The 21,016-nt window shown below is 35.0% G+C and overlaps 1 protein-coding gene across 3 annotated transcripts in view; it reads left to right on the top strand.

Annotated features, from left to right (window-relative positions):
- The window catches only part of ZFPM2 (zinc finger protein, FOG family member 2), a 456,766-nt gene that overhangs the window by 108,466 nt on the left and 327,284 nt on the right, over positions 1-21,016 (top strand). For all 3 annotated transcript variants that reach the window (XM_072734069.1, XM_072734068.1, XM_072734070.1), the window contains one exon: positions 8,864-8,965. In XM_072734069.1, coding sequence (XP_072590170.1) covers positions 8,864-8,965 — 102 coding nt within the window. The remainder of the gene's footprint in view (positions 1-8,863; positions 8,966-21,016) is intronic.

The raw sequence follows: 21,016 nt of genomic DNA, 5'->3' as shown, positions 1-21,016 counted from the left end.
GAATCTTAAACTTAAATGTCCTCGCCCTTCAATACGATGCTGTAGTGTTCTGTTTTTGACTGTTACAGTCCTTTAACCAAAGCTATCTTGTCTGATGATAAAACCATAAGTGTATGAAGCTCACACATTTTTCATCTCTTTTATGACCTTATCTTTCATGAGCGGCTTCTGTGAAGGTATCCTAACTATAGGAAGCACCTGGAAAACATATGTGATATCTATTCTCTGATAAGCAGTGTGAACAAGAAAGTAGATCTGTCACTTCTGAACTGTTCATTGTTAAAAAATACTTTGATGATTTAGCTGATTGCAAAATACATTATAGGGATGACTAACAGCTCCAGTAACACTCCTAGTCAAGAAAGTTCAATAGTTATATTGTACACGAATTTCTGTAAGAGGTTAATATTGATAGGAACTACATGGATTAAAGGAGCAAGGTTGAGAAGGGCTGTTTTCTTGTATGACTGCTGGCAAACACTGCTGCTTTTGTGCTGAAAAAGTGGCTTTCTTAGAATGTGGCAGATCTTTAATTTATACAGTAATGTCTAACTTTTGAGTGAAAAGATGTTTGTATTTTTGAAATTATTTTTTGCCCAGTAAGGAGAGCCACCTCTTTTGCACCTTGCCAACAATACCTAATATGGAATTTAAAGATTCTGTTTCAGGTGTTCGAAAGACTATATTCTAGTGCATTTCCCCGAGTCATTTGTGCTGTGTATTATATTGCTCAATAACACCTTCAATTTCCTCCTATAGGGCTCTCATTGATTCTGAAAACTAGACTAAGGAAAATGGAAGGGCCCACAAAATATGTATGATATCTTTTAAAAGAGCAACAAAAGAGTTTAATCTTGCAATGGAAAACCATTAACTCCATAGCCATAATTTTAGAAATATTATAGATTTTGTTACCGCTTGACATTTATTCTGTTTCATCTTTTTATGAATTGGTCTCTGGATATATATAGTGGTTATCCCATTAAATGTGTTTGTGCTTTGCTAAAAATACACTGAAATTTCTATTTAAAGTATGTGAATAAAGAATTTAGCAAGTAAATGAATGGATGTCAAATGCATTCCTAGTTCTTTCTTTAATTCTTTCCTTAGCATCCTTTTCTCTCCTTTTCCTCTTCCTACCAACAAAGCTTTTGAGGCAATATCTTAACAAACTTGTCATTATTATCATGGCTATTAATTATTCATGACATTTTTTCATAAACTACTTAGAGTACTGATTTCAAACATATAAGAATCAAAAAATGGAAAGAGGGGGGAAAAACAACGGTCAATAGAGTCATTTCCATTCAAATCAAGGAGAAGCTGAAGCTAGATTAGTATCGAAATAAAGTTCTATTTATAAAATTTCTGTAAGAATAAATATACTGAAAGGAAAGAAGCAAGCCCCTATTGTGAGGGGAAAAATAGTGTTTCTTAAAAGTAATTCAGAGATTTCACATTCGATTAAATTATTTTTAATCATTACATTTATCATTAGTAAAAAGATTAAAAATGAATTAGGTAAAAACATTATCATAAAAATGAGAGTTCGTTTCCTGAGATAAACTTAGAAAATGAAGGGTCTGAAAGTTGACAAATGTGACATATTTTAGTTATTAAATAGAAATAATGTGTGAAGGCAATTAATTAGCAACTGTAATGATACTGCAATGGGTTATGGTAAAAAGAATAAATCCAAGTTCTAATTTTATCACTCATCACTGAGCAATGGTAATTGATTAAGCGTCTATGTTTAGTTGATTTTACTGAGTTCCAAGTCAAATAGTGCACCTTAGAAAAAATCATGCTTATAAATATTGTAAATATCAAGTAAATATATCGTTAAACATTTCATTTCCAGCATAATGAAGAAACAGGGTTTATAATGTGGAGAAGAGGAGCAGCTATCAGATCACATCCAGCTCTCTTTGTTGCTTGATAATCAGTAGAGTTTTACTGTAATATCCTAATAGGTTTGGAGTATGGTCACTGGAATCAGACTGAGTTGGGGTCAGTTCTTGAATCTGCCACTTGCTAGCAATGTGCCCGGGCATCTTCTCACATATCTGCCTCTTGGCTTACTCTTCTGAAATACAGGGATACCACACTACATGCAGAATTGATATGATGTTCATAAAGCATTTAGCTAGCACTGAGTGGTACTCCAGAAATGGTAGCCATATTTAGGTTTAATAAAGATCCAAGCTGAGGACAGGTTCTCTGCCTTATTCATCTTTGTGATTTTAGTATGTGGCACATAGTTGCTATTGAGATGAATATAAATTTAATTCCAACCCATTTAGTTTTCTGCACCCAAGTGTATCACTTCATATGATAGTTTTTAATGTTTTTATGTTTTTAATATTTTCCTTTTTTGCATTTTTTTCTTTAAGAAAACACAATTAAATAATCAATCCAGTGCTTAAAACTATTCTTCTGCCTTAGATTTATTTTTATTAATGTGATATATGCTGCACATTTACCCAGTTTTACAATAGCTTAAAACAGTTGCAAAATGTAATTTCTTTTGAGCTGTTAATTGTATACAATCAACTATCTTTACAGTGTTTCTTTAACTAAATACCCTGCAATATTTATTTTCTGTAGTTCTAATTATATGTGCTGCATAATGAAACAAATTAGAGCAAATTGTTCCATGAATCAGGATTATCAATACTGAGTATTGCTCCAGATGTTGGTGCAAGTTGAAATCTGAGCTCTATAGTTCCATTTTGGCAGTTAAGTGACATTTAATGAAAGTATTTTATTATATGAAATTACTAGCTCAATCAAGCCCCTAATAGGCTGAGTTATAATATTTTCATTTTGAGCGATTTACCAAATTTCTGTGCATCAAGGGTCTGCTGAGATTTGTAGTCATCCTGCTATTTTCTTTCCTAGTAGATACTAGATGAGATTGATCCCGGGTAAATGTAGCCTTGACTGAATAAAAGAAAGAACTTGATTCATTTAACTATCATATAGCAGTAGCATTTCTCAAACTATTTCTGCTAGCATCTTAAAACTTTATATGGATTCTACTCTTGCATCATTGAAATGTCTTTAGTTTCAGCACCACTTTTCCTGTGCAGAACTTAATCACTGTCATGTTTTTTTATACAGAATTTTTTTGGGAAATGGCTTTCATTTTTAATCTGAGAAATGTTTTTCAATCGTGGAACCACAGGGCATTAAACCTACAGAATTCAGTTTTATCTAAGATCATGCCTCCAAAACTTCAGAAATTTTATTGGTTCTTTCCTCCAGGAAACTTCTACTGCACCAAGTCTGGGTTAGGTGTCATGCCTGTGGTCTCCTGTCACATGCCGGACTACACCCATCAAAACATTGGCCACATGAGATCGCAATCTATTAATTTGTCTCTGTTCTAGTCTATAAGTTATATGAGAAGAGGAATCATCTTTGTTTTGTATTCTTAGTGCTCAGCACAGTGCCTGGAATTTAAAATTCTTTCCATGTATTAATAAAGAATGATTTATATCATCTCTGTTCAATAAAGATGAACATTTATAGATTCAACTGAATTCTTTCAACATCCAATATTTGTGATTATTGTGATTACTCTGTAATATAGTCTTCCAAACATACCTGTTTCTCAGTATATTCCTCATTACTGTTTCCTCCAAATTTGTAATCTGCCTAATAAAATGTTTTAAAGTAGGCTTAAAACTATAGTCTCGCAAAAATTTTGGGCAAGAATGTCTGAGACATGAGTCAGTGTTGTTATGGAATGAGTAAGGGAGAACTCAAAAGACCAGATGTGTCACAAAATGTGTTCATAGAAATTCAATAAATATATGTTGGTTACTGTATTTGTGTTGTATGATCATAACAGCCTCCTACTGAAATACCCCTAATGCTTTTCACAGCCTTCAATATGAAGAACCCTGGAATTAATTATACCAAGTTCTCCATGGTCAATGTCTTATCTTATGTGTTTTAATTTGGAATTATTCATGGACTACATTGATTGTGGGTTTTTATCAGTGGTCACTTCTCTAATACATATTACCTAGCTCCTTTACTAGATCATGTGGTCCTAAAAGAACCATATATCTCATTGTATCTTCAAAAATATGAATTGTAAATGTTAATGATTGATTAAATTTTGCATGGCACCACATGTTTCTAACAATTTAATGTAATAAAGTTCAGAAAGATTTACTCCTTTGTGTGGCCATCACGGTGGTATAGTTGGTATCTGAATATAAAACTTCTCCACATGGTCTATCCAGAATTTTACTATGTGAACCCTTGAGTATATAATTTTTAATAGCATGTCTCATGCTTGCTTCATTATGTGTTGCTCTGGCATTATTCAGCTATTTCAGGTGTGCCTGGTTCTATACTCAGCTGGTAGGGGTGGGGTGTGTCAGAGGCAAGAGAAGGTGTTCTGGAAAGAATGCTAGACTGGCAATTAGGAGACTCCAATTTCATTCCTTATTTTGGAATGGCCTTAAATTTAAATGGCTGTTTTTGGTGACTTCATGCCCCTTCATGCCTCCTTCATGCTTCCTGAGGAAAGGACATCTACCAAAAGCTGCTTCAGTTACCCCTGTAATGACTGGGAAGCACTTATTGCTCAGGCGTGAGAAGGTTCGGGGGAGGTGGCTTATGCAGAAACAAATATGGCAGCTATAAGATCATGAATAAGTTACTGATCCTGTCTGTGCATCGATTTTGTAATCAGTAAATTTCTCTAATCTGGGTCAAATCATCTCCAGAGTCCCCACCTCCCAACTCCGTTGCTCAAATTTCCTTGTTTCAAAATTCAGAAGACGTGAGAAAAGCACTTAGAAGAAATAGATGCTGTTGAAATTATAGTTTGCATTCTCTACTCTTCACTGTTGGGGAAGAACATTTTACTTTGCCAGCTCCTGCGTTACTGTCCAGTTAAACCTCCACTCAGAAGTGGAAACTCAATCAAGAGCTCACTCGAGTAGGTGGCAGAGTCCAGTGTGGGTTCCAGTGTCCATGAAACATGAAGTGTCGTAAAGGTTGTATTTCCCCGAATTGGGTTAGGTATCCTGGAGGCACTCAAGAAGATTAAAGTGCTATACTGATTATTGCATTAAGTAGCCCTGAATCGGTTGGTGAGAAAAATTTTCAAGTTTCTTATATTCATTGTGTATCAATGAGAATGTTTCATTTTTATATTGAACTAAGTATTTAGTTCAACAAGTATTGTATTTAAATAGCTTAACTTGTTACTTTTCCTTTCTATTACAGGGAAATGAGACCAGAGACTCTGACTCTAAGTAGACACATTATCGAGAAGTTAATCATGTTAACTTTATTTTTATTGTATTTATTTTTATTATTACCTTATATTAGGGGAATCTAATACTGATTTTTCTTTTCTAGTAGTGATAAGAAGTTTTTTGTTTTGAAAAACATGTTTATATGTTATAAAACCTGAGTCCATTGAAAGAAAGTTTACTACAAATTATTGTATAAGCCATGACTGGACAAAAACCATGAACACAATATAAGGAGCTTGGGAAGAAAGCCTCCAAATGGAGGCTTTAGTAAGAGTCCCAGAAGAAAACTGATAACTTGGTCAATGGGTTTCACTAAAGAGAATTTGGTGAAGGGATAGTGTACAAGCTGTGGATAGGGTTAAGGGAACCAAACCTACAAGGGATGTGAAGCAACCAAGGCCTGGAAACTGGGAAGCTGTTAGTCTTCCCAATCTAAAGAGTCATCGGAAGTGATAGTGATGTGGGAGTGTAGTAGAAACAGATGGGCCACTTCCTGGGAGTGCTAACTGTACAGTAGAGCCATTGCTCACAACTGGAGACTCTCAAAGAGGATGGAATCGAGAGATATGTACCTGTCTTTTCTCTTCCTGCCCTCTGATACTCTGATCTTGTCAGTGCCTCCCATTGATTGAACCCAACTAGAAGTCAGAGAACAAGATAGCCCCAGTGATGGGATCCACAGAATTCCACCTCCACGGAACACAAAGTAGAACATGGAGGAGAGTCACTGGAGGCCAGCAGGAAGGGGCAAGCAGAGAATAACCAGCTTATAGAAAGTATCAGAGTTCTCTGCCAGAGCTAATACTTTACGATTCTGGTTATGCCAGTCTGCTAGCGGCATGGCCTTAGTTCAATACTTACATATATGCAGGGATGCTTTTTAATGTATTTTACAAATGGTACATGAAGATCCCTGGGTGGCTCAGCAGTTTGGTGCCTGCCTTTGGCCTGGGGCATGATCCTGGGGTCCCGGGATCGAGTCCCACATCAAGCTCCCTGCATGGAGCCTGCTTCTCCCTCTGCCTGTGTCTCTGCCTCTCTCTCTCTCTCTCATTCTCTGTGTGTGTCTCATGAATAAATAAATAAAATCTTTAAAAACAAACAAACAACAAAAAAAAAAAAACAAGAAAAACACAACTGGTACAACCTGGGCTCTGATCAGCCAGAGCAGTTGCCATAGACATCTTGGTGAATAGGCTTTAAACTCTTAGTCTCTGAGTTGGAGAGGTAGGAGGGGGCTCACCAGAGAAGGGCCAGGGCAGGCAGGGTTGGGCTGAGCCCCACTTAGTTCAGGGTTCACAGTATTTGAAAATATTAAAAGGCAGTGGAGCCTACTTGTCTGTAAATGCTGAGAACCATCCCTCTTTGTGTTTGAGAAGTGAGAACAGAACTCTTCCACTGATCCTCTAAGATAAGTGGTTGATGTGTCTATATTGCTCTCTGTTACCTACAAAAAGGAGCACAGATTAAAATTCTTACCTTACTACTGAGCCTTTTATACTCTTGTTATGGGACTTGTACCTTGTCTTGCACTCTCATTATTTGTGAACTTACTCTCTTAAGTGGATTTTGTACTACTGCCAAAAAGATATTATATTTTTCCATATGTATCCTATTATACCTATTACAGTTCCTTAAACATGGTTGATTTTCAGTATCTATTATTTTATGGAAATAACTTCATTGCTATTCATTGTGGTCATCCTGAAAGGAAGAGAGAATTCAACTTTCAAAGATCCTTCAATTCCAGATATGGGGTTTGGTGGTAGGGGGTTATGTTTTATTCTTTGTTACCCAGCAGAGCCAATGATCCTGTTATGGAAGTTATGATAACAGAGTGGTCCCTGGGTTTCTGCATTCTCTCTAACTTTATCTTACTTTTTACAATGATTCATTTTGTGAAGCTATATATAGAAATGAATATAAAATTTATAGAGTTTAAAGTTCAAAATTCAGGATGCCTAACTGGTGCAGTTGGTAAGCATTTGCCTTTACCTTAGGTCATGATCTCAAGGTCTTGGGACTCAGCAGGGAATTTGCTTCTCCTGCTGCTGCTGCCTTCCTGCTTGTGTGTGCGCATGCTCTCTCTCTCTCTGTCTCTCTGTTAAATAAATAAATAAATAAATAAATAAATAAATAAATAAATAAATAATTTTTTTGGATGTTCAACATTCATCAACATCACATTAATGTCAATTGTAATAATAATAATAGTTTCCTGAAAATTTTGTAATTTCTAGGTTACTTGTGAAGATTCTAAGAATTCATTTATTTCTTTGTATAATCATATAAAGATTTAAGTACTTGTATAGATTTGAGCAACTATGTGGAAAATAGTTATCGAATACTTCAGAGAAAGACAAGATGAGCAAGCAATTTAATTTAAAAATTTTGGCATTATTAGATTCAAAATTTAGTTGTCATATTCTTTTGATTTCTCACATCACATTTTCTTGTACTCTGTTTCCTGATCTCTATTATCATTTATAGTAGGTATATCATGTAATATATTTATGTGTACCATGTCACCATGAATTACTTTCCTATAAAGCAGTTATATCACTTTAAGTTTTATCACTTAAAGTGAAGGTACTTATAAATTAGACTTTTAACGTTTGAAGTGCAATTGCATTGTTAATATGTCTTCCTTTGCCATGACTATACTTTTGTTCAAAATTTATTACATTTTTTTCTTATGTGGAAATGAAGATATGAAACTGTATGAACTAGTTACACTTATCAAGAACAGTAATAGTATGTGCACCTGGGTAGCTCAATGAGTTAAGCATCCAACTCTTGATTTCAGCTCAGGTCATGATCTCAGGGTCATGATCTCAGGGTCCTGAGATCTAGCCCTGCAATGAGCCTCCCTGCTTGGCGTGTAGCCTGCTTAAGATTCTCTCCCACCCTCTCTCCCTCTGCTCCCTGCCCCCTTGTGCTCCACAAGCGCTCTCTCTCTCTCTTTCTCGGTGGGGGGGAGGGGCATGGAGAACAATTATAGCTTTATAGATTCTTGCATTGTGAAGTCTTGAGTCACTGGCTCATCTCCTATGCTGATTATTTAATGATGGCCTTTTTATACCCATTTAAAAAATACAACCAAGTTTTAATGAGTTTGGGGGGGGGGGGAGGGAATCTCCAAAATAATCTAAATTCAGCTCCAAACAAATATGTCTTATTCTAAGCCTTTGACTGATTTTGTTTTACTGCATCTTACCTTTGTAAAAATCACTATTTGGAAATATGAGAGTTAAAGTTTTTGTATTGAGAGTAGTATAGTAATTACATACTGCTTTAATATTTTCTTCCATATATAATATTAATAACTGAATATTATTTTTACAGAAATGTCCTTACAGCAGTTAACTTTATTTATTTATGACTAATGCTGATTTTCTTTATTATAAAGCCACAGAAGATAGCAAAATAATAAATCATGGGCTTTTTATCTGTATAATAACAACTCTGTGTAGCAAATGTATACTTAGACATATGCTAAGGACATCCCTCCACCAGGATCTAAATGTCAAATAGAGGGCTTTAACTATTTTCCTTTCTCTCTGTGTGTTGGTGTTTTCCAGGTGATGATGAAGGAGTGCAGGAGACAGCAGAATCAGATGGGGACACACAGTCAGAAAAGCCAGGCCAGCCTGGAGTTGAGACAGATGATTGGGATGGTCCAGGTAAGACAGAAAACTTAAAGTCAACCATCTGTTGCTACTGTCAGAAATTCCCTTTTTTTCCTTTAAATTTTAATTAGTTTGTAAAACTCTTACAATCTCAGCTCCTCTGTGTGTGTGTGTGTGTGTGTGTGTGTGTGTGTGTGTAATACAGTTACGGTGGAAATTTAAGTAAACATCATTATTTAAAGAAGATTTTTTTCTCCTTTTTTTTTTTTACTTCATAGTCATATAAAAATTAGTTCATTCTACTTGCCTTTTTCTTTAACAGAAATTTTTATGCTGTATCTCCATTCAAATTGAGAATAATTTAAAAACCTTTAAACAAGTAACAGTACTATAAAGACTTTTAGTTTAGTCATGTTGCAAATCATAGATTATTCTCAATTTGTATTTAGAAGTTTAGACAATACCAATAGATACTCCCATCTGATTCAAGGTTTTAGCAACATTTTCATTTTTATGAATGAAAATTAAATTTGATTTTAATAATCCTGAGAGTGAATCATTTCAAGAAAAAGAAAAATTAATCAAAATACTCCAAAACATCAATATAATTTTATGTAAATATATACAGTTCATAAGATCTCAATTAAAAAAAACCTTTACATTTGGTGCCAACTAATTTACAATTGATGGTATATTTATAAATGGAGACTATTATGTCATAGGGCTTAAAGATATGAGTTTTTGAAATAGTTTTAGCTATAATTTCTAAAGCAGTAACATTTTTCATTAAGAAAGATCCCTATATTTCAATCACATTTTCACCCTTGCATGACTTTGCAAATTGCTCTCTGCTGTGCGTGAAGAAGAGAGGAACTCCAGTGGTAATTTTCTGAAACCAGCAGCTGGAAAATATAATGCAAACAAAAATGAAGATGCAGTATAGCTGATTATTATGATGTCACTTCTAATGTTATTCATGATACACACAAATATTTGTATTTTGTATACTACAGCATAATGGTTATACAAGATTTTGGATCAAAATGTGTTATATTTAAAATACCATCATACCACCTTTTGAGAGAAAGAAGATGCAGACATCTGACATTCTCACCTTATTGCATAATGCTTCTGTCTTTTCAATGTAAGAAAGAACTCCTTTGGTTAAAAAAAAAAAAGTCTTTGGAAAACTTTATTTTTTTCCTGTAGATTACATTTAATTTAAAAAGGGTGGATAAACATACACTGTATAGTTCTTTATTCATGGAATTAAGTATCTATATGCTACTTAGAAGAGTTTTTACATTTAAAATTAGATTAGATGGCCTTTTGGATATGCCTACTTGCAAAGTGTGCATTCTTGCTGCTCTTTCAATAGAGCAAACTTGGCAGGGGCAGGTTTTCTTCTTTCCTCAGGGCTGGGACCCACAGTATTCCCTGTGACTTGGGAATAAGTAAGCAAATTCAGGAGCTGGTAACTTATTAAACATGTAGTGTACAACCAGTGCCCCCCTTTGCAGGAAGATTTTCCAGGAAGAAAAATGCACTATTAAGTTACAGAAAGTGAGAGTGACAGAGAAAGGAGTAAGGTAAAGAATGATGGGTCATTCAGGATGAGATTTTTCACTGTTGAGTTAAATTTATTTTGTGTATCTGATTTAATGAAATTTTTATTGAGTTGTTTTCATGAAAATGTTTATGCTCTTTTCTGTGGCACATGGGAATATGTAAAAACTTTAAAGGAAGAGTGTATGTCTCTGAGCAGGTATGCCTATAAGAAAGTTCTTTTTTTGTATATTGTAAAATCGATAACATGTTTTTCCCTACAGATATGTTACAATAAGAGGGGTTTTTATGATTTTGACCCCCCCCCGAATTAATGAGGTTGATTCATAACAAAAGAATATCTGTTGGATATTTATTTTTTAAGGTAGAAATTTCATTACTTTCAATCGGGACAAAGTGTAGAGGTTTTTTTTTTATCTTTGCTATTGAATAAATAGCCATTATATAAATATTTTACCTCAATTTTTGTCATAATTATTATAGCTTTGGAATGGTTAAGCCTCAAAACAGACCCGTTTAAAATGCTCAGTATTTTTTAAGCCCAGTAATATATCTGATACAACTTTTAAAATACTAAGCATTGAGTTTTGAATTTAACCACAAATGTTTGGTTAAGACATGAGGTTATGAGCCAGGTGTGATTTTAAGGTTCTCATAATTTTAAAGTCCCTCCACCCAGTCCTGAGAGCCACCCGAAGATAGATAGCTTTCTCTAAATAAAATAGAACAGAATATAAAAACCCAAGAAATTATCTAGAGAATTTGAGGCATAGAGCTGGCATCATTTAAGATGGATCAGGATTTATCTTATTTTGAAAGAGTTTGATTGAAGACGACTCCACAACCATTCTTGATGGCTCAATTCAGTAATGAATCAACTCTTGTTTGAAGTGTTCTATTTTTATCAAATGTAAATCCCCCAGCGCCATTCCCCCCCCCTTATTTGTTATCCAACTAAAAGGTACATTTAGCAATTGCTCACACTTTTGTTAACTCTTATGATTACATAGAACCCAAACAATCTTGAGAAAAATTATCTTACATTTGCAAACATTTCTATGGTGAAATTTTTAAATGTTTAAATATTTGTGACTTTTATTTAAATATTCTTCAACTTCTTAGGAATCTTTCACTGTTTGAAAGGAGAGCTAGACCCACACTATGCTAAGAGAGTGGAGGCCAATGTAAAAGTCATTATCTCATTATGTTGGTATTTCACATCATTGTTTTCAAGTTTCACTTTTCTTTCTCACTCTTAAAAAAATTACCCTGATGTTACCTTGCTTCGAATCTAAGTGATATGCTGTTTGAAATCTACTATCTCTTCCTCTGCATTTGCCTATACTTCATTTCTGTCTCTGTTTAAAGTAAATGCCTCTTCTTTTCTTTTATCACCCTCATAAAGACTTCAGTTTACCAATAATCTTATACACTTAATTATTCAATAATTATTTATTGCACTAACACTTGTGAAAAGTATAGGCAAAAGCCCAAAGGTGTAGCATGATGCTATCCATACTTTCTTTTTGGTGCCATTTCTCTTCTTTGATCTTTTAAATTATTCATGTATTGCCACCAATGCAATCAATAGTTAAGCATGAAAACCTGAAAGGAAAGAATGCTCTAACGTACAGAAGAAACAGAACAAATTTTAGAGTTAGATCTGTGTTTGCATTCACACACTGATACTTAATAGTCACAGTCTTGTGATCTCAAGGGTATTCAACAGCCAAGGCCTCAGTTTGCTTATCTTTAAATGGGAAGAATAGTAACTACTTTGAAACTTTGTTGTGTGGATGAAATTTGAACAGTGTATAGAAAGTATCTAGCAGACAGCTTGGGAGAGCTTTGGATTCCCCAGATGTTAACGGTGTCTGCTTGTCCTAGAACCTCTCATACCAGCCAACAGAATGCTGACCTCATTTTGAAAATAGTGTTTGCATCTCTGGCTCTCTTGCTTAAGAAATCCTTAGAACCACAATCCATGGCCAAAGCCCTGAGTGCTGATTTATGTATTTGTATAAGGAGACTCAGGGGAGAAAATTCAGACAAATCACTATATCTACCTTTATGAAATGAGCACCTTAAAAGTCACATCTTACATCAACTCTAAGAGTACCAACTCTCTAGCTTCTGTTATTAAAAACATGGTTACTCCTTTGTGTACTTGGAAATAATAATAATAAATAATCTGATTTCTCTTGTTTAATATTGAACATACCTAAGTCTTACCATTAGGATTACAGCCACAATAATTGAAATTTCCAAGAGCTTTAGTAAATGAATATATCACATTATTCAAATTGTGCAAATGAGTACATATACCCTCAAGTAACATGTATTAATACAAATATGCACAGATAGAAAATTTTGAGCAAGTAGTTACTTAGATTCTTTCTCACGGACTTATCAAGATAAGCATGCACTTTTGTTTTCATATTTACATGTTAAGCACTTGTGGTGTTTCAATAATGAAAAGTAGAAAATCACACCTTGTATTGATGACTTGATAAATTACTAGAATAAAATTTGGAATTACTTTTGTATTATACATTCCAGAACAGCATGACTCGTTTCTAGATTGTTAAGTGGAAATCCAAGTTTCTGTCAGAGGTAAATTATTTTGGGGCAGTATAATGAGTTGCAAATACCACAGATATTTTTTCCATTTGTATCTTGGCCCTGCCACTTATGAAGTGTGACTTTGAGTAAGTTAATAACTCTCTGAGGCCTCAGTTTCTTTGTTTATAAAATAGGGCTAATAATAATCAGTACTTCATTAATGAGATTTCTCTGTGTAAAACATGGAGTTGGGAGCTTCATTGTTGTGCTCAATAAATAGCTTTTAATACTACTTTTAGAATCATGTCAGCAATTGTGCCCTACTAACCATGACAGTGCCTTACAGATGTTAAGCCCTCATTTAACATCTGTCTAGTGAATTAACTTTGCAAAATAATGTTGCTATGTAAAATCACCGTGTGACTACATTAACTGTATTCTATTCAACTGGACTTAAAACAGGGTTCAGTTAAAGAAATTGTAATGTAAATAGATTCTCAGTTAATGCTTCGCATATAAACAAATGTGTGTACTTGTTGCATCTGCACTAAAAATTGATCTCAAAATCTACAAATAAGTTGCCCATTCACTTGCTGTTCCACATTAACGATACACACAGATGATGGGGTTGGCTCTGATTTGCGCCCCAAACTGAGAAGATGGGAGTATTTTGCATAAAGTAGAATGGTAGCTGGCAGACCACTGGAGATAGAAGTGCACACTAATGATACAGGGTTTTTCCCCCCCCCTCTTTACTAGTCCAAAGAAGGGCTTGGAGATTACAGTTCTGATTTCGTTTCCTTTTTGATTGGGAAAATGTGGTAGATATAAGATCTGGGAAATGCCATTTGAAGTAAATTAACAGAAACCTATGAAACATAGTTAACCATAGATATAGTCTGACAGTAAGAAGAATATTGTGAGAAGCGGAGGAAATCGTAGAATGACTGTGTATTACTCTGACAGTGAATTGGTATTATCTCTGCTATCAGATAATGCAGTTATCATTAATTTTCACATTTGCATTTCAATCTTTGGAAGGAAATGACTCTTGCCGGATGAAGATAAGAGCTCTGTACCACTATAATGAACCATCATTTTATCCCAATGCTTTGTGTCCATATGAAAATGAGGCAGGGAGGGGTGTGTGTGTGTGTGTGTGTGTGTGTGTGTGTGTGTATGTGTGTGTGTGTGCATGCGTGTATGTATGGGGGTGTCAGAAAAACAGTATAGCAAAGTCTCAAAAATTGCTACAGACTTTTGAGCCCCTTATGAAACAAGAGGGGGTCAAAATAAATCTTCTGTAATGTAGTTAAGTGGATATCGGATTAAAAGATGAAAGCCTTACTCTTTGTAGAACAGAATGCCACATAAACTCAGTAAAAAAGTTCCTTTTATCTTATTTTTTTACTCCAGTTTTCACTCTCATGTAGAATTAGGGCACACATAAACCCAACCAAAAAAAAAAAAAAGTAGTTTGGAGGCAAAGTACTTACGATTATTGTTAGGAAAGATACATCTTTGAGTTATAAGTCCTGCATAAAATATATTCTTAGTCCAATCGCCTTCAATTCCGTGGTTTTACATTCTCACTCTGTGCTACTGAAACAGACTAGAAATTGTAGATGAAGCATTTGAATGTTTTTGATATTAGTGGAACACCAGTCAGTGGAACCTACACGAATAAAAGGTCTATATCACAAGTTTTATTATTAAACATGCTTTTGTATATTATAAGTTAAAACATAAATCTTGTATTGCTGTTTCACAGTTTGCCCACTTTGATTAGGTACTCACCCTCAGTTGTGTTAATAATGGAACTTTTATTATGCTTTTTCCTGCTGAGCTAAATTCAGCTTAGAATTCTCCTCCTCAAAGCACTTCAGGAAGACACTACCTGTTGGTAAGAATTGACATAAAAGATAAACCTTTGCTACCCCTTTTATAACCTCCTTCATTAAAATGCATGCATTAAATATTTATTTTGGCACAAGGGTTTTTAGCATCAGTTGTTTTTCTTGACTCAGCATTTTGCCTTGAAAAAAAAACCTAAAAATGTGATTGGCTCTCATATCTGGAAAGTTGAAAGAAAAAAAAAAAAAAACCTAAGCCTTGTAATTATTTGTTTTTATTTTATCTGGGTCAGAAGAGGACTTAATTGGGCTCAGATGAAGTAAAGCCCAACACAGAGGCATGCATTAGAAGTAGTTTAAAAATAATGGAAAATAAAAGAAGTGCATACATACAGACACATACACTTGTAATAAATGGGCCGCAAACTTAGAACTAGATTGCTAGAAGACTATTTATAAAGGTAGTATTGATTGATTACACAAAATGAAATAAATTGGTTAGTTAGGTAAACACTTATTTATTCAACTGTATATTGAATATCAAATGTATGCAATGCTCTGTGCCAGACTCAAGGACATGTAGCAGTAAATAAGCCAGGGTGGTCGCTACCTCAGAGAGTTTATGCTGTCTTAGAAACTGCAAATTGTAATAATAATGATTTTTTTGAGTGCTTACTGTATATGTGATAGCTGTTCTACAGAAGAAACATAAATCAGACCATAAACCATGTTATGAGGGGGTGGGAGTCAGTAATGACTTATCTAAGGAACAAATATTTTAAATTGTTTTTTTTATTTTTAATTTTTATATTTTAACATGCAAAGTTTCAAATATACATAAAATAAGAGGGAAGTGTATGATGAGTCCTCGAATACCTATCGCCCAGCTTCAAACATTATCAACTTCTTGCCAAGCTTGTTTTATCAATTTCCTTTTATGTAACTATCTATCTATCCATATTTTTTTTTTTTTGTATTTTAAAGCAAATTGTAGAAGTTATGCCATTTCACCCATAAGTGCTTTGGTATGGCTCTCTAATAAATAAAGACTTTTGTTTCAAACATAACCACGAACAATAGCATTGTACCACATAAAATATAATTCTTAATATTATCTGAAGCTCAATTCATCTTCAAATTTTCCCAGTTATCTCAAAAAGTGTCTTTGTTTTTTTTCAAATCCAAAATTGAAGGAGGTCCACATATTGATTGATACGATTCTCAAGTCTTTTGAATCCTGCCTCAACTCCTCTCTCCCACTTATTTATTAGAGAAACCAGTGTATTTATCCTGGAGTGTTGTTTACATTCTAAATTTGGTAGATTAAATCCTAATGTTGTGTAACATGCTCTTCTATCTCCCATATTTTTTTTAATTTTTAAAATTAAAATTTTTTAAATAAATATTTTTTTTAATTTTAAATTAAAAAAAATTATTTGAGAGAGAGAGAGAGAGCAGGGGGAGAGGAGCAGAGGGGAAGGGAGAGAATCACAAGCAGACTCCATCCTTGAGCCTGACACAGGGCTCAATGTTAGGACCCTGAGGTCATGACCTGAGCTAAAACCAAGAGTCAGATGCTCAATCAACCATCCTTCTATCCCCCCATATTTCTTGTAAAATGGTAGTCAAATCTAGATTCCTGAATATATTCAGATTCAATAATATAGGTAATAATACTACATACACATTGCTGGGTGCTTTCTTTGGTTCATATCAGTAGCTATTCCATAAAGAGGATGCCTGGGTGACTCAGTGGTTGAGCGTCTGCCTTCGGCTCATGGGATCCAGGATCGAGTCCCGCATTGGGCTTCCTGTGGGAAGCCTGCTTCTCCCTCTGCCTGTGTCTCTGCTTCTCTTTCTATCTGTGTCTTTCAAGGATAAATAAATAAATCTTTTTTAAAAAAAGATATTCCATAATGATGAGATGTCCCACTTGTAGTTATATTACAATGTACCAGGGAGTTCATGTGTGTCCAGCCTGATCCATCCATTATGAAGTTTCCCATTTACCTTTTCACTAATGATTGTGGCCAGCCTTCATATATCATTAAGGACTGTGCAATCATCCCTTCTATATTATTAACTGGTATTATTGTCTTCTGAAAAAATTTCCATCATCTACTATTACACTAAATACTATTCTTAAAGGGAAGATATATACTTGATTCTTTCTCATTATTTCAGAATAATAAAGAGTGCTGTAAGATGAGGCTAGTAAAGTAGGCAGGACTCAGTGATTCAGGGCTTTGTAGTCCACAATACTATTATTGGATTTAACTTCAAGATCAGTGTGAAAACATGTTATACCTATAAGCCACATGTCCCTATTTGCATTAAATAAACTGCTCTGACTGCTCTGTGGAGAATGGATAGAAGAAGGTCAATAAAAAGCAAGTCTTATCAAGAGATGAAAGTGGTTTGTAGAGAGCACTGGTTATATTTGAGGATGTGCTTGCAATTGGCTTGCTCAACTTTGAGTATTTGTTGCCATTCACTGAAGTAAGGAAGCCTGAGGGAAAGGCATGGTTAGGGGGAAAGATGAATTGCATTTTTAATATGTCGTTTGCAGTTTTCTTGAGACATCCAAGTGGAGCTGTTGAATAGAATGTTGGTTATATAGTCCAGAAGCTTGGAGAGAGGTCTTCTCTAGAGATAGAAATTGGAGAGTTAGCAATATATGCATGGCAGTGGAATTCACGGGAGTTATGAAATTGCCTGGGATGGGAATATATATAAGAAGACTTGGACATGAAGCTTGAAAAACTCCTATCTTTCGCTGGAGGATAGAAAAAGAAGTGTCATCAAAGGAGACTGATAAGGAGTAGCCAGATAAGATGGAGAAAACCAGGAGAATGTAATCGTTTTTAAGAAGGACCGAGTCATGCCTGGGCTAACTGCTGCCAAGAGATCAAACGGGGATTTCAAGACTCTCCTTGAATTTAATGCCATGCAGATATTAGTGATTTAACTACAACTATTTTAGTGGAGCTCTGGAAGCAGAAACCAGGCTGTGGTAGGTTGTAGTAGGAGGGAAAGGCAAGCAAATTGAGTCAACTATTGTACACAATTATTCTTGAATGTTCTTGGTAAAGATATTTTTGGGGAGTTACTTTGAATCTGTTTACTGATAAAATTATTATCATTTGCCTTTTATTTCTACCTAAGAGTTTTTCAAACTTTAGAATTTAGGAATATGCCTTTGGAGAAATCTATATTCCTGTATTAAACTATTCTGAATCCACCATCCATTAACTTACAGATTATTTTAAAGTTATTTTTTGTTGTTTGCCCCTACCATATCTTCAGGCTTTAGAGTTACATATTTTTTCATTTCTTTTAAATTTTATCATTTCAACTTTTATCCCCTGATGACTTGAGTTTACCAAATAGTTTTGGGTTGTTTTTTTTTAGGGTTATCACTTTTAATGTAATTGATCTGTTAAATTTGATAATATATCATGATGTACTATACATTTGATATGAATTAGAGAATGCTTTCCATTCTTTCCAGTATCCACACTGATAACAGCTAATATTTTTTTTAATGTAGATTTTTTTAAATTTTTATTTATTTATGATAGTCACAGAGAGAGAGAGAGAGAGAGAGAGAGAGGCAGAGACACAGGCAGAGGGAGAAGCAGGCTCCATGCACCAGGAGCCCGACGTGGGATTCGATCCCGGGTCTCCAGGATCGCGCCCTGGGCCAAAGGCAGGCACCAAACCGCTGCGCCACCCAAGGATCCCAATAGCTAATATTTTATTATTGTTATTTTTTGTTGTCATTTTAATCAGGAGCACATTTGGACCTTGGGAATTACTCTATATGTCTTCATAATAAACTCCTACACTTGCTTCTAAGATTGACATGTGGAGCTTGCAACATATCGCTCATAAATATAACTTGCATTAGCTTGCCACATCTTGTACTTCTTCCCCTACACAAGACTGCATTTAATTAATTAATTTAATGAGTTCAAACATTTATTGAAAAAAAATCACTGTGTCAGACTAGAGATAAAAAGATCACTTGGGTTCAGGCTGCCTTCTGAAAGCTCACAGTACACAACATAAGACATAATTCAAATACATCACTGTGGATTCCATTGCAGAGGCATGCACAAGTGAACAGGGGTAGTAGCAAAGAGAGAAGAAGGACCTCTCCTGCAAGATGGGGGAGGTGGTGGGGAGGTGGTCAGCGGATTAGCTTTCACACAGAGGGAGAAGGAGAGGGTTGCTGGTGCTGGTGGTGAAGTATCTTGCTGATGAGTAACACATATAAACATGATCCCTTCAGGAGACCCCAGGAGCAGTGATAACTTCATATTAGAGACACTCTAAGTTGTTATTCATACAAAGAAAGTGTTTAGTCTTCTGCAACACATAATTCCGTAGCATGCGTCATAAGCGTGCTGCCATTTTGCCTGTCTAGAAGCTGTGGGTTCTGTTAGCCCTACCCTACCCAGCCATTGCTGCGTTACAAGGCGTGATCTTTCCTATCATTCTGGGGAATGGAGGGGCTCTCTGAAGGACAACAGAAGCTATAGTCTCTTCAAGTCACAGATGGAAATCCAGACTTAGACAAGACACTACCTTGTGAAGATCTGTTACATCCTTGAACTTTTAAAAAAAGCAACAGTGAAAGAGTTTGGTAAAAGGTCAGCAGGGAAACCATCAAGAAACCTTATTGCAAGTTAAGGCCTGGAAATGTAACAGCAAAGTAGAGCCTCTAGTGGCCTAACTGATCTGCCTGTTTGGAAATGGGGTTGAATATTGGAGGTTATTGGGAGAGTTTTGCGGGGAGGAAGACAGGAAGGCTCAAGAGGGAGAGCCTGAGCTTTTGCAAACAGCAGAGTCCTTCTTGGCAGAATTTCTGTGGTCCTTAATTTAGGGAAACATAAAAGAAAATTGCAAAGTGCTGCGTGTTTTAAAAAGTGCTTTCTTATTGAATACATTGTCATATGCAGGGAAGCAATGAAAAGAAAATATTGGGTGCTAAACATAAGTTTATATTTGGGTAAATACACAGAGAATCAAAGGCTTTTTTTTTTTTTTTTTGAGTTTTCAGGGCAGAATCCCTTGAGGGAACTAGAAGCATAACATTCATTTCAACTGACACTGTGTAAAAACAGTCACAGGCTTTCCTGATTGAATGGAATTTGAACAAATTCTTTGGATTTTCCCTCCCATTGCCTTATTGAAATAATTGAATATAATGAAAAGTTAGGGATCTTATTATTTATTAAATACATACTATTTATATGAATATAAATAATATGAAATAATCAAGATTATTGCATTTTTGAACACTGTGTTAATAATGTAAATATGAAAAGAACAAATGCACAAGCCCATTCTAATAGGGATAGAAACATGGCATATCTTACAGAATTAAGTAGAATGTAAGTCAGACAAGGAATATCAAAGTGACTGAATATCTGAGATTGACAGCACTTATTTTCAAAGTTTTTAATAAAGCATTATTTAATTTTATGGTATTTCAATTACATTTTCTATATAAAGGCAATACAAGCAAGCCTAAAGAAAAGAGGAAAGAAGAAAACATTTTCTCTCATCAGAGTGTTTGCCCTTTCAGTTTCCCCTACCCATTTTTTCTTTTAAATTGGATGTTTCTCCAAGAAGATTACCATCTTTTTCAGTCAAGGATATTTTTCACTACCCTAAAAATTTAATAAAAGAAGGATGTTGAATATATAAACAATAGTTATTGTAATGTGACGATTGCAGTAGTGGTTAGATAAGGTGATAAATGAAGTAAAATTTTTAAAAAGGTATGCCTGCCATTCTTAATTCTGTAGCTGGGCAGAGTTAAGTTTTCTTAAAATTGCTTTCCCAGTGTAAAATAAGTCACTTGAGTGAGCCTTCTTAATTATGTAAATATCAGGCAAATAAGAACTAGGCTCTTTCACATTGGGTGTGGGAGCTCTTTGTCACTTGGCCAAAAACACCCATGTCTTAGAAATATGCCTGCTCTAGAGGGAGCTGGGTGGGAGAGGATGGAGGACTGATTTGCATATGTATTGCTTTCTGTGTGGCAATCAACCAGACTCCATTGCTTCTTCCTCAGTTTGAGGTGTGTGTTAGTCTGCTCTGGCTGCCAAATACA

This window comes from Vulpes vulpes, chromosome 13, assembly GCF_048418805.1.
Source record: "Vulpes vulpes isolate BD-2025 chromosome 13, VulVul3, whole genome shotgun sequence".
Classification (NCBI taxonomy): domain Eukaryota; kingdom Metazoa; phylum Chordata; class Mammalia; order Carnivora; family Canidae; genus Vulpes; species Vulpes vulpes.
The sequence above is the reverse complement of the archived record's forward strand: the minus strand, read 5'-3'. Positions and strand labels throughout refer to the sequence as shown.